Source organism: Pelophylax lessonae (assembly GCF_965119305.1).
Source record: "Pelophylax lessonae genome assembly, chromosome: 2".
NCBI classification, from domain to species: domain Eukaryota; kingdom Metazoa; phylum Chordata; class Amphibia; order Anura; family Ranidae; genus Pelophylax; species Pelophylax lessonae.
The window spans coordinates 657,167,669-657,191,945 of NC_138769.1; the positions used below are offsets into that span (position 1 = coordinate 657,167,669).

The window sequence follows — 24,277 nt, forward strand, 5'->3', positions numbered from 1 at the left end:
CACCCCCCAAATGACCCTTTTTTTGAATATAGACACCCCAAGGTATTTTCTGAGAGGCGTGTTGAGTGCATTGAAGCTTCTATTATTTGCCACAAGTTTTTGGAAAGTGACAATATTATTCTTTTTAAACAAAGTTGTCATTTTAATGAGATATTTATCACACATGCCATGGGTATATGTGGGATTACACCCCAAAACAAGGTTTGCTACTCCTGAGTACAGGGATAGCACATGTGTGAGACTTCTTAGGAGCTTAGCTGTGTACGGGTGCCGAAAACGAATGCCCACCTTCAAAGGGTGTAGTTTTGAAAATGCCAGGATAGTACAAACATCACCCCCCCCCCCCCCCAAATGATCCCTTTTTGGAAAGCAGACATTCTAAGGAATTTGATAGGAGGCATAGCAAGTATTATGCAAATATAATTTTTTGTCACAAGATTTTGACAAATGGAAAAAAATATGGTTGTTTTCTTTCTTCATTTTCCAAAAACTTGTGGCAACAATTGAGTTCTGCAAAATACTTGCCAATTCCTTGGGGTGTCTACTTTCCAAAAAAGGGTAATTTGTGTGTGTGTGTGTGTGTGTGTGTGTGTGGGGGGGATTGTACTATCCTGGCATTTTAGGGCCTCCAAATCTGTGATAGGTAGTGAGAAATTGGCATAAGGAAATACACTCTATGAAAGCCTAAATATCTCATTAAAGTGGCAACTTTGTGTAAAAAAGAAAACATTTTTTATTTGTAATTTTCCAAAAACTTATGGCAAAAAATAAAAATCTTCCATGGACTCAACATGCTTCTCAGCAAATACCTTGGGGTGTCTACTTTCCAAAAAGGGGTCATTTAAAGGGTATTTGGACCGTCCTGGCATTTTATACCCAACATTAGAAGCTTCTGCCGCACATCCACCCAGTCTTCTAATGTTGGGCATACATGTACAGTAATGTTCTTTTTTTCATGTAGCCTGTGGGCTGCATGAAAAAAAAAAAAAACTAACAGATTCCTTTGATCCCATCAATCGATGTGGATGAAGAAATCTTGGCCAGAAAAAAGGATATGCCAAAGCATAGGAGCTACAGCCCACTGACCACATGCTTCTTTTCTTTTCCAATAGTTTTCATTGATATTTTTAACAAAGAGTAATAAAAACAAAAATCAACAGGTACATCAAAATCAAATATTAAATCATAAGTCGTATATCAGGTTACAGAAGTACTGATCAATATATTTGCCTCTAGAACCATTTATTTAACATGAAGAAAGATAAAACCAAAGCTGTGGTCCCTAGGAAAGTGTCTTCTCTCGCCCTATTACACCTCACCCCTCCACTTGAGTCGCACAGGGAGGGGAGAGAAACGGGGACGCTGCTGCAGTGTTAGTGAAGTTACCCAGCCTCTCCATCAGAGCCTAACAAGTGGGAGGGGGAGACAGGTGAAGCAGATCGTCCTGGCTGTATTCCACCTGCAGCACATCCCCAGGGCACAGATTAAAGAAGGGCTTTTAATATAAGCAACATCACTATGATAGGCTCGTGTTCCTTAACCACTTCTGGACCGGAAGGATTTTCCCCCTTAATGACCAGGCCATTTTTTGCGATTCGGCACTGTGTTGTTTAACTGACAACTGGGCGGTCATGCAACGCTGTACCAAAATAAAATTGATGTCCTTTTTTTCCCCTTAAACAGGGCTCTCTTTTGGTGGTATTTGATCACCTCTGCGGTTTTTTGATTATGTGCTATAAACAAATAAATAGCGACAAAATATATATATATATATATATATATATATATATATATATATATATATATATATATATATATAAAAAAAACAGTATTTTTCACTTTCTGCTATATAACATTCCCAATAAAATAAAAAAAAATTAAAAATCTAATTTTTTCATCATTTTTGGTCAATTTGTATTTTGCCACATATTGTTGGTAAAAAAATCCCAATAAGTGTATTTTGATTGGTTTGCGCAAAAGTTATCGCGTCTACAAACTAGGGGAAAGATTTATGTCATTTTTATTTATTTATTTTTTACTAGTTATGGCGGCTGTAACGGAACCTCAACACACACTGTACTTGTGGACTTCTGTCAGTATACGGCTTCCTCCCAGTCATGAACATAGATATTAGATTTTCCTAGCTGCCCCCTTACAAAGCTAGCCGACAACTAGAATCTTCTCCTTTATTGAACAGTTTCAAACTCAATTTATACACACATGAGCACATCCCCCTCCTGATCAGATTACCACGCACAGGTCAGGGGTTGCCTGATTACATTATCATATGCAGATGCAATTGTGTACAGAAATAGAATTAACCTGAACTAATTATCTAGCCAACTGGACAGAAATAATATGTGAGTTCATTAACATTTAACAATGGGACACACAGGCTTAACAGACTCCACATCCCATCTCAATACACAAACAATAGGGAGAGCCTGTCTCTGCCATTGAAGTACAATAGACATTAACATAAGTGTAAATACAGACCCCATTTGAAGCAATCCAAGTCATATTGTCAGTGTCCATTAGGTATCTGCGTACCGTCGCAGCAGCCACCTGCGATTTTTAGGGGGACTACGACATTGCGGCGGACAGATCGGACCCCTAACTGACATTTTTGATGCGACTAGTGACATTACTACAGTAATCAGTGCTAAAAATATGCACTGTTAGTGTAATAATGACACTGGCAGGCAAGGGGTTAACACTAAGGGCGATCAAAGGGTTAGTTGTGTACCTAGGGAGTGATTCTAACTGTGTGGGGGCCAGACTTGGGGGATGGAAACAGGGCTCCTGTTTCCGAAATAACAGGAACACAGGAGCCCTGTTTCAATCAGTGACAGATGAGTGGTGTGCCTTCTGTTAGTCCCTGTAGCGATCGCCGGGTTCGCGGCGGTCATCGCGGCCGTTAGTCCCGTTGCTTAGCGGCAGGGCTAGAGAGTGGGCGCGCAAGCATGCCCGAGACCCGCGAACCGACGTACCCCTATGCCGGTTTGCGTAGGAGAGCCAGCCTGCTGCAGTATATCTGCGGCGGCTGGTCTTTAAGCGGTTAAAGAGAAACAAGGAGTGGTAAAGTAAAGCAAAAGAGAGAATAGGACACAAAGGAAGAAGTGCACTCTATCCTGTCCAAGAGGGCCTAAATGTTAGTATCCTATAGGGCATCCAAGGGGTACGTAATCCATGGATCCCATATATCTTTCAGAATTGCCGAAAGGCGTTCATTGACCATGATCCATGACAGCTTGGACTTTACCAAACCAAACTGGAGCGTGGCAGATCTCCATGATCTTGCTATAGCAATTTAAGCTGCCAAAAAAATAAATGTTATAAGCCTTCTTTTATGACCTGTGGTCTCCTCCACCGGACGTCCCAACTGCGCCTGTAGTGGTGATTTGATGAGGTTCACCTGGGTAAGCGAGTAAATAAAGTTATATATGCGGATCCAAAATCTCCTCACTCCTCACTCCACCAAGTATGGAACATCGTACCCTCCATGCCGCAGCCTCTAAAGCACAGTGGGAAGGCCCCCGGGACCCAAGATGCCACTCTTACTGGCACCCTATACCATCTTAGAAATACTTTATAGTTCCCCTCAATCAATGAGGTGTTAATGATAGCTTTAGATATAGTGTGCCAATTTACACCAATCCTCCACCTCCAGGGTCTCATTGATGTCTTGTTCCCATTTATTCATATAAAACAGCTTGGTGGAGACTGAAGTCAACATATTATAGATCTTGGAGATGGGACCAGTGTGTCTGTGGAGATTCCTGCATAGATACTCCATTGCCGTAAAGGAGGACAAATCTGATGCTCTATGCAGTGTCGCCAGAAAATGTGCTATCTGTGTGTAGCGAAAAAGTTCAGAATTAGAAAGCTGATATTTTTCTTGCAGGATTTGTTTAGACAAAGCACCTCTATGATTGCATAAGTCACCAATACGTAGTAAACCTTTGTTAGTCCACCAATTGAACATTTGGGGTTGGAGACCCGGGATGAAAGTGCGGTTGCCCAGCAATGCACACCATGCATCTAACACTTGGGCATACAAAAAAAAAGAATCTAACAGATTCCTCTATTTACATCAATCAATGTGGATGAAGAATTCTCTGCCAGAAAAAAAAGTGTAAAAATGATATACTGAAGCAACCTGCCCACTGACCACCCCTGGGCCCTCATGCTTTTGCACACACATTTTTCTTTTACCTGTGGATGAGAAATCTCCTCCTTCAATGCTACAGGAACTGATGTATATATTCTGAGAGCAGCGCTCTGCTGCTGTCAGAATAAACAGATCAGTGTTTCAGCTGACTTACGTTCCTGCAAAGCAAACAACAATGGTTAAAGTGGTTATAATGCTTATTTTTTCTATTTTATTTTTAATAAAAATAACAAACATGCCTATACTTACTTGCTCTGTGCAATGGTTTTGTATAGAGCAGCCCTCTGATCCTCTTCTTCTGTGCTCCACCGCTGGCGCTCCAGGCCACTCCTCTTCATAGGATCCTCCCAGAGAAAGCTGTGCGTGCTCGTTGCCAAGTCCCGCTGCTGCATCCATTGACATAGACAGCTGGACTCGGCCCCTCCCCCTGCTTCTGTGTCACCTGATTTGATTTACAGCAGTGGGAGGCAATTGCTTCTGCTGCTATCTGTCCAATGAAGAGAGAGACAGTGGTGGAAGCTGCTGCGCTCGTGCACTACGCTGGATTGGATGGGCTCAGGTAAGGAAAAGGGGGTGTCTGTGTGGCAGCTGCAGCAAAGAAGCTTTTTCTTAACCTTAAGGCTTAAGAACCACCTAAACAATAAAACACATTTACAATATGAAATTAACTCAACATTATTAAATTAAATACAACTTTTTTTGTAAATTTATCTTTTTAGAACAATAAATAACAGCATTTGATTTTAGGGTCTCCTAAAATGTGATAGTTAGTTTCCTGACAACCTAACGTCTTTCGACCCTTGTGTGTGAATTGTGTACTCTAGACTGTGCAGTGCTGTACTCTAAACTAATGCCTGGTCCCACAAGGGGCCCACTGGACTGAACAAAAATGAGGGGCCCACTGGTCTGAACGAAAAAGTGTCAGTGTCGGCCAGTGTGTACCAGGCTTAATACTTCACTAGTGTGTGGTAGCAACGGAAGCAGTCCTTGATGCAGTCCTTTAAGCAGAGAGCAGGTTGGTCAGGACAGAAGAGACAAGATTTTTGGGTTTGGGGTACCAGGAAAGACTTTGCCTTTCATGCAACCGGCTCACTCCATCTGGATTTGGGGTTTGGGCCACAGCACCTTCTGGATACAAGGGCTGCAACAATCGCGTCTTGAAATTTTAGGAAGGATCCACTTCTTCCTGTTGCTTTGTACATCACAAAAGCTTTGTATAGAGCCAGTTAAAATGAATATACAGACACTTTTTTGTACCAGCATAATTTGATAGTTGATGTTCATCCCTCCCATGTAAAGATTATATTCGTGGACACAGAGAGGCTTTTCAACTATACTAGATGCCGTGCAAATTTGGACTGTCGTTTCTGTGTGAATAGAAGACAGGACAAAAACATCTCATTTGTCTGTCCATTTCACTGCTAGAAATGTACTATTCCGCAAGCAAGTTTTCTACCACTTTCTAAGTCGGGTGCTTTCTAAGTTGGGGGAAGCCCGGAGATTAATTTACACAGTGCCACAGCAGCCAATTCCAAGATTGAATAAGTGTCTAAAAAGTGTCACGCTCGCATAGAAGTTGTCCACATACAAATGGTATCCCTTCCAGAACAAGGGTGACACCAAGTCTCATGCTATCTTGCCACAGCTCCCCATGTAGTCTGGGCATTTCGGGGAGCTCCATATGAGTGTCCTTTTCGCATAGAAGTTGTCCACATACAAATGGTATCCCTTCCAGAACAAGGGTGACACCAAGTCCCATGCTATCTTGCCACAGCTCCCCATGTAGTCTGGGCATTTCGGGGAGCTCCATATGAGTGTCCTTTTCCTTGTAAATTCTAAAATGACATGTAGCACTACTCCCAAGGGAGCTGCTGAGTGTGGGTCCCCCTGGGTTACCGCTAGCAACAACAGTACCTTTTAGCATGTTTTTAAAGTGTGAGCAGTAGCAAATCAGACAAGAACCAGTCAAGTTTCTTTGGTTTTTAGGATTTATTTGAGAACTTGGATGGGAGAAGGGAAAAGTGGGATACTCCAACAACTGAACTATGCACAATTAGGCAGGGACACTGAAAAATGCTGCTTGAAAATGATTAGCGCTTCGCTGATGCTGGTTAACGTTGACTGATGCTGGCCTCAGCAAGGCCAGTTACTAGAACTTCACCTCTGACTGTGGAAAAGTCCAATTGAGCTCCCCAAAGTACTTTTTCCTGAGGTAGCTGACTTTAATGCAAACTGTATTGCTGAACACTTCAAGGCCCTTCCTGGTGCCCCCTTTACTCCCCAAACTTCAGGGCTTTACTACTTGGAACCCCCTTTACTGTGCACTCCTGGTTAGCTGGCTCCTGGATCCCCCTTGACCTCTCTGGAGTGGTCCCCTCTCCTGGGCAGACCCCTGGGCAGATCTTGAGTACACACAACACTGTTTTTCCTGAAGGTGTCTGCCCAGCAGCTCCACTCGGTCAGCAACTCTGGATCCCTTGCAGCCCAGCTCAACCTCCGGCCCCTAGGCCGACTGCCTGGACCACCTTCGCACTTTACAGGAAGAGAGACAGCCGTCACCTATTCCTGGGACTAATGCTCCCGCCAAAAGGCACTCTGTCACATGCTCCCATCCTATTTATGTGCAATCCCAGGATGCATTGCAGGAATGCCTTCCCACTGGAACTGACATAAAACAGAGTGTGCCACTGGTTGGTTTTCCTCCACTGTCTAATGAGCTCCCTCATTGGCTGCAGTGGGGACACTCCCTCAGACCCAGTGAATCACACCTGGAAACATGTGACAGGCTAAACTAATAGATCAGGCCCTCCTGAGAAGCAGAACAGGGCCATAACTGTGCTTTGCCTAGCTCCTATTAGGAGGGTGCTACAGACATGTATAGACTGCTGCCCTCTCACAGAGCTTTTACATTTTGACCCCAGATCTGGCACACTTGCTGGGGATAAATTTGCTTGAATGCAAAGCTGCCTGAAAAATTAATAAGGGACTCGTCTATGCAGATGTTTTGTTGGGGCTTATACACATCTACAATGTTTTGGGACTGGTATTTACAAGGGACAGAATTTTGTGGAGCTGATTATATTCAGGGTCACCCTGAGGACTAGTATATTGTTGTTTAAATGCATGAAACACATTATATGCTCATATGTACACCTAGCCATTGCAGAAAAGAACATGGGTATATGATGAATCGTGTCTGTGGACCAATATGACTGCAATTCATTTTTCGTAAAGGCTCTTGTTATGGGTTAGGCTCAGAAAAAATGTTAACTTGGAAACTATGATACGTTTCCAATCAAATGGTCTGGCATTATCTGGGTTAGCGGTGATGTATTGTTGTGCATATAGATTGCTTTGGTTCACAATCAATTGATACAGATCTACTGTGAAAATCAGCTAAAAAGAATCAAGTGTGTTGTTAAATTTGCTGTCTTTACCTGAATTCTGGGTTGGGCTGTGAATGGGCGGATAACTGGTGCTGCTGAATCTGGGGCTGCCAAACAGGATTTGCAAGCACCTCTGGAAGGAAACTATGGCCTCTGTGTTCACATTTTTCGTGGTTGCGGTACTCTACTAGTGCTAGCCACCTCACCAGCTTGGACTGCACTTCTGGGACTTGCCATGTCACCATGAGATACTGCAGTACTGTGATAGTGGGCAGTATATGCAGAAGAGGAATGAGTATGGTATAACATCATACAACATGTTCAGGAGAGGAGTGCAGAGGGTATGAACACATTGAATGTGCAGGAGAGGAGTGTAAAGGGTATGTGACAGTTAGAATATGCAGAAGAATAAGTAGAGTATTACATTGGACAGGAGAGGAGCATGGAAAGTAGGAAACTGGGGTGGGAGTAGGGCAATGTGCAGAAGAGTAGTGTGGAGGTTATGACATTGGGCAGTATGTGCAGGAGAGGAATGTGGAAGGAATAACAGCTGGTTGTTTGTGCAGTAGAGCAGTGCGAAGGCTGACAGTGGGCAGGCATGAAGAAGGAGCGCATGCTCCGCAACGTGTCGCTGTTAGTCTGTAGCTCGGCATCCAGGATGTGACGTCACGGCCCTCGGACGAACGGAGCCTTGGCAGCCTATGAACCAGGGAAGCCTCCTGCAAGCACAGAGGAGACCTCCATTCCTAAGCACAGTTGTGTCCCGTACCAGAGGGACCCCCTTGATACCTGATGCCCAGGACCATTTGATTAACATTATCCCACGCTCAATTTACCTTACTCTTGTGAGTAAGATTGTTTTTATCCTGCATTAAAGTCTCTTGTTACTACACTTAGATTGGCTTTTCTGGTTCTTTCCCTTTTGTTTGGAGGGTTTGAACGGTGGCAGTATGTGCAGTTGAGACATTTATAGGGTATGATAGTGGGCTATATGTACAGAAAAGGAGTGTGGAGGGTATGACATGGAGTTACATGTTCAGGAGAGAAATGCGGAGGGTATAACTGTAAGCAGAATGTTCAATAGAAAGGTTAAGAAGATGACATGAGAACAGATAGTATGTGAAGGAGTGCAGTGTATAAGCAATGTATACCTCCCAACTTTTGAACTTCAGAACACTGGAGGAGTGAAAAGACATGCGGCGCGCTACGTCGCGGTAAATTGTGGGCATGGTTAAGCGCCTAGCAGTGGGAGGGGCTTAAGGGATATATTTAAACAAAACCCAGGCTTCCTTGTACCTATAAAATATGCTTTGATTGCTTTGTCTGGGCCTGCCTTAAAGAATACATTTAAAAAAATAGTGAGGGTCTGCATAGCAACCAGCAACTGTTGAGACAATGAAGACTTTGGTGAGAAGTATATAATGTACAGTATTGTATATATAGTGCAGGAGTGTGTAAAGCAGAGCACAGGGGTTGGGGAGTGCTGCAGTCAGTGACAGGTTTAGGAGACATAACGCAGGCTGATGGGGTCCAGGGTGTGTAATGCAATGTGTTCAAGAATCAGAAGAATGGAATGCATAGAGGGTTGTAATACAAGCGACTGTCAGAGACTGCGGACATGATACAAGAGACTGTCAGAGACTGGGGACATGATACAAGAAACTCTCAAGGACTGGGGACAAGATACAAGAGACAGTCAGAGACTGAGGACATGATACAAGAGACTGTCAGAGACTGCGGACATGATACATGAGACTGTCAGAGACTTCAGACATGATACAGGGGTTGTTGGAGACTGTAACATGACACAAGCAACTTTTAGAGACTGCAGACATGATACAAGGGTTGTTGGAGACTGTGGACATGATACAAGCGACTTTCAGAGACTGCGGGCATGATAAAAATGACTCTCAGAGACTGCGGACATGATATAAGCGACTGCCAGAGCCTGCGGACATGATACAAGAGACTGCCGACATGATACAAGCGACTGTAAGAGACTGTTCACATGATACAAGTGACTGCCAGAGACTGTGGACATGATACAAGTAACTGTCAGAGTCTGTGGACATGATACAAGCGACTGCCAGAGACTGTTGACATTATATAAGCGACTGCCAGAGACTGCAGACATGATACAAGCGTCTGCCAGAGACTTCGGACATTATACAAGTAACTGCCAGAGACTTCGGACATTATACAAGCGACTGTCAGAGACTGCGGGTATGATAAAAAAGACTGCCAGAGACTGCGGGCATGATAAAAATGACTGTCAGAGACTGCGGACATGATATAAGCGACTGCCAGAGCCTGCGGACATGATACAAGAGACTGCCGACATGATACAAGCGACTGTAAGAGACTGTGCACATGATACAAGTGACTGCCAGAGACTGTGGACATGATACAAGTAACTGTCAGAGACTGGACATGATACAAGCGACTGCCAGAGACTGTTGACATGATATAAGCGACTGCCAGAGACTGCGGACATGATACAAGCGTCTGCCAGAGACTTCGGACATTATACAAGTAACTGCCAGAGACTTCGGACATTATACAAGCGACTGTCAGAGACTGCGGGTATGATAAAAATGACTGCCAGAGACTGCGGGCATGATAAAAATGACTGTCAGAGACTGCGGACATGATATAAGCGACTGCCAGAGCCTGCGGACATGATACAAGAGACTGCCGACATGATACAAGCGACTGTAAGAGACTGTGCACATGATACAAGTGACTGCCAGAGACTGTGGACATGATACAAGTAACTGTCAGAGACTGGACATGATACAAGCGACTGCCAGAGACTGTTGACATGATATAAGCGACTGCCAGAGACTGCGGACATGATACAAGCGTCTGCCAGAGACTTCGGACATTATACAAGTGACTGCCAGAGACTTCGGACATTATACAAGTGACTGTCAGAGACTGCAGACATGATACAAGAGACTGTCAGAGACTGCGGACATGATACAAGCGTCTGCCAGAGACAGCGAACATGATACAAGCGACTGTAAGAGACTGCAGACATGATACAAACAACTTTGTAGAGACTACGGGCATGATACAAGTGACTGTCAGAGACTACAGACATGATACAAGCGACTGTCAGAGACTGCAGACATGATACAAGCAACTTTTAGAGACTTCGGACATGATACAAGCGACTGTCAGAGACTGCGGACATGATACAAGCAACTTTTAGAGACTTCGGACATGATACAAGCGACTGCTAGAGACTGTGGACATGATACAAGCGACTGCCAGAGACTGCAGACATGATACAAGAGACTTTCAGAGACTGCAGACATGATACAAGAGACTTTTAGAGACTGCGGGCATGATACAAGCGACTTTCAGAGACTGTCGACATGATACAAGTGACTGTCAGAGACTGAACACATGATAAAAGAGACTGTCAGAGACTGAAAACATGATACAAGAGACTGTCAGAGACTGCGGACATGATACAAGAGACTGTCAGAGACTGTGGACATGATACAAGCGACTGTCAGAGACTGAAGACATGATACAAGAGACTGTCAGAGACTGCGGACATGATACAAGAGACTGTCAGAGACTGAAGACATGATATAAGAGAATGTCAGAGACTGTGGACATGATACAAGAGACTGTCAGAGACTAAAGACATGATACAAGAGACTGTCAGAGACTGCGGACATGATACAAGAGACTGTCAGAGACTGCGGATATGATACAAGAGACTGTCAGAGACTGCGGACATGATATAAGAGACTGTCAGAGACTTCAGACTTGATACAGGGGTTTTTGGAGACTGCGGACATTTTTAGTAGTATACAAGAGACTGTGAGAGACTGGAGACATAGTACATGACATATTAAAAATAAGTGTCTGCAGCGCTCTCCTAAAACATAAAATGCTGTTAAAGTCTAATTTTCCTGAAGTTGAAAAGAAGATGAATGATCCCTTCCAGTGATGATGTGCCAGTCTTCAGAACACTGGTGAGTTGAACTATTTCATTTTATATTATTGATATGAATGTAATAATAGAAATAATGCGCTTCAATCAACCTGACAACATACCAACCATGGTGCCGTGATGATTGAAGCGCTAACACCAGCCAATGCCCCAAAATATCAGCCGTGGAGACCACCCACAGGCTCTCTTATCCACTTGCCAACCGCCGCAAGTACATATACTGTGGCGGTCAGCCCCGGCCAGGCAAAGTGACGTACCGGTACGTCACTAGCCTGTCACTGGCTTGTGAGCCAATGGAGGGCGAGCGCGCGCCCGCCCGCCCCGGCACGTTCCCTAACAAGTCAGTGCGTGTGACCGGCTGACCCGATGTCTGCCGGTCACTCGCGATCGTTCGCCGGGAAGGGAGAAAGGCAGGCGGCTAATGTAAACAAGCCGCCTGTCATTCTCCCCTGTGTAAAAATGGAGATCAGACGGTTCTACTATGTAGGACCGTTGATCTCTGTTTTTACACCAATAGCCATGTCCAATCACAGTTAGAATCACGCCCCTAGGACACACTTAACTCATCCCTCTCCAATACAGTTAACCCCTTCCCTGCCAGTGTCATTTTTACAGTAACAGTGCATATGTATAGCACTGATTACTGTAGTAATGTCACTGGTACCCCCAAAAGTGTCAAAAATGTCAGTCAAGGGTCCGATCTGTCCGCCGCAATGTCGCAGTCCCGCAAAAAAAAAATCGCAGATCGCCGCCATTACTCATTAAAAAAAACCACCAAAAATGACAAAAATCTTTCCCTTTGTTAGTAAACGCGATAACTTTTGCGCAAACCAATCAAAATACGCTTTTTGCGATTTTTTTTACCAAACATATGTAGCATAAAAAAAATTGGCCGAAAATGTTAAAAAAAATTGATTTTTACATTTTTTTGGGGGAATTTCATATAAAAAAATGTGAAAAATATTGTTATTTTTGCAAAATTGACGCTCTTTTTTTGCTTATAGCGCATGATCAAAAAATCGCACAGGTGATCAAATACCACCAAAAGAAAGCTCTGTTTGTGGAAAAAAAAGGACGTCAAATTCGTGTAGGTACACTGTCGCACGACCGCGCAATTGTCAGTTAAAGTCACGCAGTAAAAAATTACAAAAAAAACCCTGGTCAGGAAGGGGGTAAAATCTTCCGGGGCTTAAGTGGTTAATTAGATATCGAGGTCTTTCTGGGGTCCAATCAGGAGGGGGGTGAACAGATCCGCAGAGCAGAAAGGGACAAATGTAAATTTTTTTGTCTTTTTTCCTGCATTTTGACCTTTTCAGACCCGTGTTTGATCCATGGGCAGTCTGATTACATCGGTCTACCTCCCATCCGCCATGTCTTCATTAGGAACAACATGGAAGCACGCAGTCCTTTTCCATTTTTCTTGCTGGATGTGGATGGACTGGGAAGTGGAAATAAAATGACGTTTGATTACTCCTGTCTGCCCACTTTCTTGCAGCTTCTGATCATTCATGTCTGCCTAAAATAGTGACAATGTAAGAGAGAGGACCCCAGAACATGGAGTGTTCCTGCTGTATCTGTATACACTTCATATCTGGGCATGTCAGTTTCTTACACAAGGAATGTATGGAAGCCATCAGCCCACCATACAGCCTGAGGAAAGTGACGCACACAGAAGGCATTATTTATCACTCATATTTTTCTACAGACGAAAATGAAAGTAAAGGGGGAGGGAAGGGGGGCAGCTTCCGGTTGTCAGCTTCCGGTTGGCGCCAGAAGTGTTCGTACTGAGTGCTGTGTGCTCTGTGTTATTGTTACTGACAGTCTTCTCATCATGGCTAAATCTCCTCACAATGTGTGCGCTTTCTGTGGACAGAAGAGTGGAGGAGAGCTGGGAAGTCTGCAGAACACCAGTGACAGCACCATCCTCGCTCACTATAACTGCCTGGTTAGTAACTTCTTACTCCTCATTCACCTTGACAGCCATTGTTCCTCCTCATCATGTGTATTAGTGATGTGATCGGGGCACACTTCTCTATGGCCTTTGTATCTGCTATGACAGTTATAGCTGCTCACATTCTGCAATTCACACATCTTTGTATACAGCAGTAATGTTAGATACATCCAGGCTTGTAATAAGGATTGCTTTGTATGTGGATTAGTACAATCCGGGAGGGAATCCAATGAAGCTGCCTTGGCGTCTCTTTTTTTTAGGCGCTAATACCTCCTGGTAATCTGCCAATCAAATTCATGAAAAATCTGACAGCGACTTCTGCGTCTAATTCAGGAAGTTCTAAAATGCACCGCTTTAACCACTTCTGGAGCGGAAAATTTGCCCCGGGCAATATTTAGCGATTCGGCACTGCATTACTTTAACGGACAATTGCGCGGTTGTGCGACGCTGTACCTAAATAAGATTGATGTCCTCCCACCCCCCCCCCCCACAAATAGAGCTTTTTTTGTGGTATTTGGTCACCTGTGCGATTTTTATTTTTTACGCTATAAACAAAAAAAAGCAACAATTCTGAAAAAAAAATATATATATTTTTCACATTCTGCTATATAACATTCCGCAAAAAGAAAATTTAAAAATCATTTTTTTTTTACCATTTTAGGCCAATTGTTTTTCTGCTCCATATTTTTGGTAAACAAAATCGCAATAAGACCCCGTTCACACTGGGGCGAGCCGACTTTGCCGGGTGACCTGTGAAGTCGCGGCGCGCAGCTCGCACCACGACCTCGGAGCGGCCGGCACGGACTTCATATAATTGAAGTCAATGCAGGTCGCTCCGGGTCGCCCCAAAGAAGCTCCGGACCCTTTTTCTAAGTCGGAGCGACTTGTGTCGCTCCTATTAGAACGGGTCCTGTGCTACTCTATGGCGTGCGACCTACGGCGACCAGGTCGCCCCAGTGTGAACCGGCTCTAAGCGTATTATGGTTGGTTTGTACAAAAGTTATCGCGTCTACTAACTACATTAAACTGTCATTTTTTTTTAATAGTAATGGTGGCGATCTGCATTTTTTAGCGGGACTGTGACATTGCAGCGGACAGATCAGACCCCTAACTGACATTTTTGACACTTTTGGGGGGACCAGTGACATTACTATAGTAATCAGTGCTAAAAATATGCACCGTTACTGTAATAATGACACTGGCAGGGAAGGGGTTAACAGTATAGGTGATCAAGGGGTTAAATGTGTACCTAGGGGCGTGTTTCTAACTGTGGGGGGCGTGGCTTGTGAAATTACCAGAGAGACCTGTGATCCTATATAGAAGGATCACAGGAGCTCTGTTATTCCAGAGAGAAGAACGGTCAGCTGTGTTTACAACAGCTGACCGTCCTTCTCGCTCAGCGGGGAACGATCGTGGGTGTCAGGCGGCAATCTGAGCCGCCTGCCCGCTGCATCAGCTTCCCCGCTGAAAAAGTGGGGGCAGCACCGCCAGCGGCACGCGCTCGCCCCTTAGCTGCACGCATGTGACCGATGTACCCCTAAGTCGGTTTGCCTGGGAGAGGCACACTATATAGTATAGAGGCGGCGTGTGGTCAGCAGCCGGTTAAAGGTGCCCATACACAAGATATAAATTCATTGGAACATCTATCACTTGGAGTCCCGGTGCACACATATGCGATGCGGGAACCCTGCAAATCTACTGCGGGTTCCCGCATCGCATTCAACTCGCAGGCACTTCACACATATGCGAATCGCTGGGGGTGTCAATGCAAAATTAACGAAACCCCCAGATCAGTTTGGGTATCGCAGTGCGAACTGACAGTTTGGACATGAATCAGATTGCAGAGGTGTGAACACCCATGCGATCCGAATCTGGTGCAGACCCAAAAAGGGTCCTGTGCGTGTTGTGTCCAAATGCAAATTCAGCCATACAATATGTATGGCTGAAATCGAATCGCACAGACATCGCGTGTGATTTTTTTCAGAGCAGTGCGCTGCGAATCGCATGCAATGTCTGTCATCGCATACATGTGAACCGGCAAAGACAATTCGTTCGTTTTTCGTCCAGTTAATGGACGCAAATCTATCATCCGTTGTCTAGGCAATCAAAGGAAATTTTGGAAAATTTCTGTCTTAAAAATAAAAAAAAAACATAAATTAAAAGGTTAACCACTTAACCTCTGGAAGATTTACCCTCCTTTATGACCAGGCCATTTTTTTGCTATATGGCACTGCTTTACCATAACTGACACTAGGCAAATAAAATGTCCTTTTTTCTCAAAGTCGTCTTCCAGGACAGCCCATGAGACCTTAGGCTCCTCCCCCAGGGACAGGAAACACATTCCAAAATTCAAATAAAAGGCGGTGCCTTAGTCCTCACCTTCAGTATTTAGTGTTTCCTCCGGACAGGGGGTAACATGTTCCTGGAACTGAAGCTCCCGGTCTCCTGGACTGTCCTTGGAAAGACTTGGAAAGATGCATCTCCTCAGCCCATAGCGGTACCCCCTTAGTGCCGCAATAGGGGCTGACCGCTGTCTCCTGTTCTTCTAGCCTCTCGGCAGGACTACGGATGCTGTCTGGTGGAACGTTGGGGAGTCCACTCCGTTGGTCGGCTGGTTCCTTGGAGCAGAGTCCTGTGTACCCGGAACCGCTAACTTCGGAAGAAATTTTGAAGTTGGCGCCAAAAACGGAGGGGGCGGAACTCAGCGTATCCACTCTGGCCTCACGGGAAGCGACAGTGTCACTTCCGGCGCAGTGACGGCATCCGCGGGCGCCGGAAACCCTCGTTCCAGTTTCCGAAGGCGCGAACAGTGAGTACATATGGGCGACCGATGTTAGGTGGAAACAGCAGTGCTGGGATCACCATACAGAGCGATGGACACGACAGTAACCGCACAGGCGGTGGAAGTCGGCTCTGGCATCGGCACCTCTCAGGTAAGCAAGGGGAAATGTACACCCTATTTGCAGATACCTGTTAGGAACTCCGTTCCCCTTCCCCCCTCTCTTTTCTATCGTTAGGGGCAGGGGTTAAGCAGCACCGCTCCCTCTTTTCTAAATCACAAATGGGGGATAAGCGGGAGGTGGGAGGAGGACAAGTTTCCCTGATTATAATTCTCTTGTCTTTTATCTTCCAGGCCAAGGCTCAGGACAATAACCCACCTCAGCCCCCCAAAAAGAAGTGTGCTGTATGCGGAGAGAAACTGAGTTCCTCTTGGAACAAAGCAGTGTGCCGGGCATGTATAGCTAAACTGGTCAGAGACGACCCTGCAGTCTCTACCCAGAAAATGCTGACCTCAGTGAGAGATGAACTAAAAAGTACCATTAGTTCATTCAAAACTCTCGTTGAAAAGATGCAGGCACCAGTCCAGCCTTCCACCCCAGCTCAGGCTCCATTGGCCCAGGCCCCATCTTTGAATATCCCAGTGGGTTTGGAGGAAGTTTCTTCTTCCCACTAGTCCGGTGGGGAGCAAGAAGGATCAGGATCAGGGGAGGAACCCATAGACAAGGATTCCCATAATAGCTCCAACTTTAAATTGAGCTTGGAGGATGTAGATAACCTACTAAAGGCAGTTTATACAACTCTAGAAATTGAGGAGGAAGAAGTGCATCTCTCTAAGCATGACTTGATGTACGCTTGTCATAAAAAGCATGCTAGAGTGTTCCCTGTGCATAGCTCCCTATTGGATATGATTAAACAGGAGTGGAATTCTCCTGATAAAAAGCCTTTTTTTCCAAAGACTTTGAAAAGAAGGTATCCATTTGACAACAGTGGGGATCAGCCTTGGAACAAAATCCCTAAGCTGGATGCCTCCCTTTCCAGAATCTCCAAAGGCACTGACTTGGCATTTGAGGATTCAGGAGCTCTAAAAGACCCTATGGATAAGAGAACTGATATCTCTTTGCGTAGGGTCTGGGAAGCCTCCATTATGAGCTTAAAGCCAGCCCTGGCATCCACCTGCATAGCCAGACACCTGGAGCTCTGGCTATCTCAAATCCAAACACACTTGTCTGCTGGAACATCGAGGGAACAGATTAATAAATCATTTCCACTCTTGTTTCAGGGAATTGGATTCCTGGCGGATTCTTCAGCTGAAGCTGTAAGAATGGCAGCAAGGACCTCAGCTTTGGCTAATACGGCCAGAAGAAGCCTATGGCTCAAGACATGGTCAGGTGATGTTACTTCTAAATCTCGCCTTTGTGGTCTTCCCTTCACAGGAGACCACCTTTTTGGCCCAGGCCTAACAGAAGCCCTGGAGCGTACAGCGGATAAAAAGAAGGGATTCCCAGAAAAGAAGAAATTCCCCTATGCTCAGAGGAATGCTCGTGGCAGGGGTAAACAGCAGAAGTCTTTTGAAACCCAGCAAAATTTCAAAAAACATTGGACCGGGCATAAAGGAAAAGGGAAGGGCAACATTCTGTTTAACCCTCCTCAACGCCCCGACAAGCCCCAATGACTCCCTTCCCAGGGTGGGAGGAAGTTTAGGGGCCTTCCTCCCACTATGGAAGAGGATTTCTTCCAGCCCTTTTATTCTAGACCTAGTAGGCCAAGGACACAGGCTGGAGTTCTGTCTTCTACATCCAGAAAGAATCTGGGTCTCTCTGAGGGACGTCACAAGAAGGATGTGCTTGATGACCTCCTGTTTCCCAGCGGTCCCCTGGGCAGGGTTCCAACTACGTCCACTCCAAATGTTCTTCCTACAGAATTGGGATGGATAGTCAAGTTCCTTAGAACAGAAAGTAAAGGTTCCCACCAAGTTGAAAAGGACCCTTTGGGGGTGGAAATCCTCTCTTCACCTATCAATAAGGCGAAGCTGGACCATCCAGGTATCACAGACATATCTGCACCACCACCAGATGAACCAGGACAATTGGTTCCTCAACCAAGAGGTGTTTTTCAAAGTCACAACCCCTTGGGGCCTACCGGTAGTGGATCTGTTTGCCTCCTAGGCAAACAGGAAAATAGAAAAATTATTTTCCATAATCCTAGTAGATATAGAGATGATCCTGATAACCCCATACTGGCCCAAGAGGCCATGGTTGGCACGCCTTCAGGCATTGGCTGCACTACCTCCAATGACCTTCCCTTGGAGACTAGATCTCTTAACTCAAGGTCCGGTGGTCCATCCATTTCTCAGGACCCTAAACCTGTCGGCCTGGTATCTGAGGAACAAATTCTAGGTTCTCAGGGGTTCTCAGACAGAGTCATCCAAACATTGACCAGCTGTCGAAAACCGGTCACTAGGAAAATATATGCAAAAAGTTGGAAGAAATTTCATTTTTGGATGGTGGAGAATCAGAGATTTTCCCCAGATATTCCAACTATCTTAGATTTTTTTCAAGAAGGCATAGACAAAGGTCTCTCCCTAGGGACCTTAAAGGTACAGGCTGCCGCCCTTAGTGTCTTCCTTCGGTTCTCCCTTAGAGAAGACCCTAATGTGAATGCCTTTTTCAGAGCAATTGCCAGGACAAAGCCAACCAGGATTAAAACGTGTCCAGCTTGGGATCTATCCCTGGTACTCCAGGCTTTGGTTACCAGTCCGTTTGAACCCTTGGTAGACCTGTCAGTAAAAATGCTCACCCTAAAAACTTTATTTTTAGTAGCTATTACTTCGGCTAGAAGAGTTAGCGAATTACAGGCTCTCTCAATCAGAGAACCTTTTCTTATGATTTTTGACGACAGGATTGTGCTAAAAACAGATCCAGGATTTTTGCCCAAGAGGGTCTCTTCTTTTCATAGGACTCAGGACATAGTCCTTCCTTCCTTTTGCAATTTCCCAAACAACAATAAAGAAAGAGAATTTAGTTGTTTGGATGTCAGAAGAGCCCTTCTGAGATACCTGGAGGTGTCTAAAACCTTCAGGAAGAATGATACTTTGTTTTTACAATTTTCCGGCCCCCATAAAGGGGAAAAAGCTTCTAAGGCAACCTTAGCTAGATGGATCAAACAGGCTATCACAGAAGCCTATATGGTGAAAAAGGTGACTCCACCTTTCATTACTGCACACTCTACTAGAGCACTGTCCACGTCTTGGGCTGAAAGGGCCGGTGCCTCTCCAGAACAAATCTGTAAGGCAGCTACCTGGTCTAACTTTTCGACCTTTGTTAGACATTATCGCCTGGACCTCCTATCTTCTCAGGAACAGGCGTTCGGTCGAAAGGTGCTCCAGGCAGTGGTCCCTCCCTAGACTGGTAAGTTTCTTGCTTATCGTCTCATGGGCTGTCCTGGAAGACGACTTTGAGAAAAGATGGGTTATACTTACTGATAACTCCTTTTCTAATAGTCTTCCAGGACAGCCGGATTCCCACCCGATTTATCTGGTATTATGTATAAATGATATGTGTATATATATATCTATGTATATGTTTTACAGGGTGTCCTACGGTTCTCATGAAATACTGAAGGTGAGGACTAAGGCACCGCCTTTTATTTGAATTTTGGAATGTGTTTCCTGTCCCTGGGGGAGGAGCCTAAGGTCTCATGGGCTGTCCTGGAAGACTATTAGAAAAGGAGTTATCAGTAAGTATAACCCATCTTTTTCCCACAAATATAGCTTTCTTTTGGTGGTATTTGATCACCTCTGCGGTTTTTATTTTTGCGCTATAAAACAAAAAAAGAGCGACAATTTTAAAAAGAAAAAAAAATACTATAATATACAATATTTTTTACTTTCTGCTGTGAAACATATAAAAAAAATCGAATTTCTTCATACATTTAGGCCGATATGTATTCTGCTTCATATTTTTGGTAAAAAAATCCCAATAAGCATATATTGATTGGTTTACAGGAACGTTATAACATTTACAAACTATGGGATATATTTATGGAATCTTTTTTGCTAGTAATGGCAGCGATCAGCGACTTATAGCAGGCCATCCAAATTGCAGCGGACAATCAGACACTAACTTACACTTTGTCTGGAACCAGTGACACTGATACAGTGATCAGTGCTAAAAATATGCACTGTCACTGTACTAATCACACTGCCAGTGCAACGTTGCACCCAAACTTAATTTACGTTCCTTTTTCCCTACAAATAGAGATTTCTTTTGTTGGTATTTGATCACCTCAGTGTTTTGTGTTTTTTTTTTTTTTGTTTTTTGTTTTTTTTGCATTATAAACAAAAAAAGACCGACGATTTTGGAAAGAAAAAAAAACAATATTTTTAACTTTCTGCTGTGAAACATATCCAATAAAAAAATTAAAATCTAATTTCTTCATACATATTGGGCCAGTATGTATTCTTCTACATACGGTATTTTTGGTAAAAAAAAAATCCCAAAAAGGATATATTGATTGGTTTACACAAATGTTATAGCATTTACAAACTATGGGATATATTAATGGAATCTTTTTTTTTTTTTTATTTTTTTTTTTTTATGCTAGTAGTGCCAGTGATTAGCATCTTTATATTGGGTCTGCATTATTGCAGCGGACGATCAGACACTGACTGACACTAAAAGTGTTGATCAGTGTTAAAAAAAAAAAAAAAAAAAGCACTGTCTCTGTACTAATGGCACTGACTGGGAACGTTTGTTACCCCAACACTTCATATTCCCTATATGAGCTTAGTGTACCATGTAGGGCTGCACGATATTGGAAAAAAAGTACATTGCGATATTGAGAGGGCCATCCATCCAGGCTAAATACAGGGTTAAAACACACATATACTATACAATAAAATGCAGTATTGTGATGATGAGGAGGTCTTGTGAACTAATAACTTCCTATGCTCTCATCCTCTGGGGACAGTTATCATTCAGCATTGTTCCCAGCTATCTCTATTGACAAACCCCCCCCCCCCATGTTACAGAGAGGGGGAGGGGTTATATAGTCCTAACATACTTCCTTCCTAGAGTGACAACGCTGCTCCTCCTAGATACAGTACGGTTGTCACCTTAGGAATAGAAGTATGTTCCTAGCACGATCAGCAGGTGAAATTAAAGAAGAAAAATAAATTGTAAAAAAACAATTGTAGCCTCCGCCCCCACCTCTACAGACCGGTGAGCTGCAATAGGTTTCATTTCTGCACTTGAAGGGCTAGTTCAGCTTTACAGAGCTAACACTGCACCATCAGAAATCAGTGCCTGCCATTGGACGGGAAGATCTATAAGCAGAGAAATCGGGACTCACAGTTGTGGTAGAAGAATACAGCCCGACAATGCCGACATCCGTCCCGCATGTTAAGTCCGTCCTGCAGCTCTTCTGACCGAGCGGTGAGCGCGGCACAGCGAACCAATCAGGTGTGCAGGCACGCGTAATTGGTTCCCTGTGCCGCTGCTCACGGCGCGCTGCTCACCGCTCAGTCAGGAGAGCTGCAGGACGGACATAACATGCGGGACGGTCGGGTTGTATTCTTCTACCTTCCTTCACTGTGAGTCCCCAATATCGGCTGATCCGACGATGTGACTATCGCCCACTCCTGCAGCACGATATTCGATGTTACATCGAATATCGTTCAGCCCTAGTAACATGTACTTTTATGTGGAAGTATCCTGTTCTCTTTGTATTGCTACCTTTAATTGAAATCCCTGATGTTTCTGCCAGTCCCTCTGCTTTCCTGTTAAACTGACCACACTAAGCAGGAGAGCACAGCGTGGTCAGTTCTCTAGCTATGCTGGGAACTCCATGTACTCTCCTCCAATGATCAGACTTGTCCTGACACACCCCAGCTGCACAGCCATTCACTGGGAAGCTCAGTGTGCTGCTGCTGCTTCTCCTCCCCAGCTCTAATGCAGCTGAGTACAAAGGGAATGTAATCACTAATCAAAAGGGGGGGAAAAAAGTATTTATAGTTTTTTTTTTTTTTAATATATGTATAGAGAATGTTATTTGCGTGCAGCTTTTACTAGAGAAAGTAATGTATTCTAGTCCCTGCAGGAACACAGAATCCATTTGTTTCACCCTGTCAGAAATGAGATAGGCCTTGCCTTGTTTACATAGAGAAACAAATAAAAAACAAACTGTTGTTACTGCACATGTGTGGAAAGAATTTTAACCTGGAAGATAAACGTTTGTGTCAACGAACGGTCATATCTAAAATAAGGAGCATAGGAAAAGCACACGCAAGAAACACACAACCATTAAGATAGACAATTTTTATTTACCTTTTTGTTGTAATGTTTTTTTTTAACTGCAATTTAATTGTTTTATTGCAGTGTTTTCTTTTCTTGCAAAACATAGAAACATTAAAGCTCCGTAAAATGCCCATCTCTAAAGTCTCAAAACGCCCAACAAGCAAAATCCCATTCATTTCAATGACCCCTGTTCACATCTGAGCGTTTTGTCGCCTGAAGCCCAAAAAAGTACATGAGCTTCTTTTTTGGCAGATTACAAGTGTCAGGACCTGTCATCTGCCTGCTCAGCTGTGATTAGCGGAGAAATGCCCGCTGAGCAAGCCGATTCTGCTTAGTGGAGGTGGCCGTATGAAAAGAGCCTAAGGTGGCATGAGTTACTGGATCTCTTATCACCCCCACCTTACTGCACTGTACTTTCCTAGCGCGCCACTGCCCATCACTCCATCAAGCCAAGTACATACAGGCCGAAAGCCCGGCAACATCAGCCGGTTCAATAAAAACTGGCCGCCATTCGGACATTTGTATGGCAGCCGGTCCCACAGAAGCCGGCCATTCAGCATGCACGGAAAGAACTGGCTCCTAACTTTTTTTTTCTTTTTTTTTTTTTTTTTTTAATATTTTATTGAATTATAAAAATGCAAAGTTGCAAGCATACAATCAGCCAAAGTTGGCAAAAGTCTCCTAACTTTTTTAGCTGGCTCGTAGATTCCAAGAAAACTTGTCAAGCCCTGAGTTAATAGCAGCAAATCCGCAGGAAAGCTGCAGATACGCTGCTCTGCACCGCACCAGCGGTCTGGGGAAACCACAGCACATCAGTGTAAAAGCAGCCCTATACTATTGCTTTATACACCGACCTGAAGATCTCTTCTTTCCTGCTGCTGGCACCACTCTGGGGACCGCTAGCAGGGATAACAGAGTGCAGTTGGTATCACTCCATATGGGACAGGAGTCAGCACTACAGAGAGGTAGCTGCTTATGCGGCTCTTGCTCCCTACTACAGAGCCAACCTTAAAAGTAGCCCCTCTGCAAGTTCTGGGATGGTAGGTCAGCAAACTGAGGATGCGATCTACGGGTTGCTGACCATTCTACATATTTCTTTACTGGCTAAAATGTTTTTATTGACAGTTTGTTTTCTCAGATTTTATTTTACTTGCTTCGTGCTTTGTCCGACACCAGTGAATTCGGGCAAGAATTGAGGGAAATCTTCCCAACAAGGCCATGGACACCAATGAATACTTGACAGGGATTTTGTTCTATTTTCAGGCTCAAAACTAAAAAGTATAAAAATTAATAGTAAAGCAAGACCATTCCAATCTTGAAATGTTTTTGGTTTGCTTTGTTCGTGTCTTTGTTAATTTTTTTTCTTCCATGTTTCTGTCTTTTCATTTCAGATTTTCTCACCACTAGTGTTTACAACGGATACGGAGGATGAACCGGAATTTGTTATTCCATCTGTGCTAGCAGAGATTAAAAGAGGAAAATCGCTGGTATGACATTTACATCAATATATATATATATATATATATCAGAAATGTAGTACAAGAATGGTAGAAAATTCTTTTTTGGAAAAAGCTGCTTACCGGTCGTCCTTCCCTTTTTTTTTTTTTTTTTTTTTTTTTTTTGTGTTACTACCAGGAGAGATTTGGGTTTCTGGCAACAAATTAGGACCATTTGCAATGTTACAATGAAGTTGTCTCTGTGTAGTAATGTGACACCTATAGTTTG

General features: G+C 44.1%; 1 protein-coding gene across 1 annotated transcript in view; it reads left to right on the plus strand.

The window, feature by feature from the left end:
* Positions 1–13,353: 13,353 nt before the first annotated feature.
* Positions 13,354–24,277, plus strand: part of LOC309548232 (uncharacterized protein) — a gene marked incomplete at its 3' end in the record, with an annotated part of 168,232 nt that continues 157,308 nt past the window's right edge. Inside the window, exons 1-2 of the mRNA XM_082248184.1 lie at positions 13,354–13,472; positions 23,944–24,039. Coding sequence (XP_082104310.1) covers positions 13,359–13,472; positions 23,944–24,039 — 210 coding nt within the window. The 5' untranslated portion in view covers positions 13,354–13,358. The remainder of the gene's footprint in view (positions 13,473–23,943; positions 24,040–24,277) is intronic.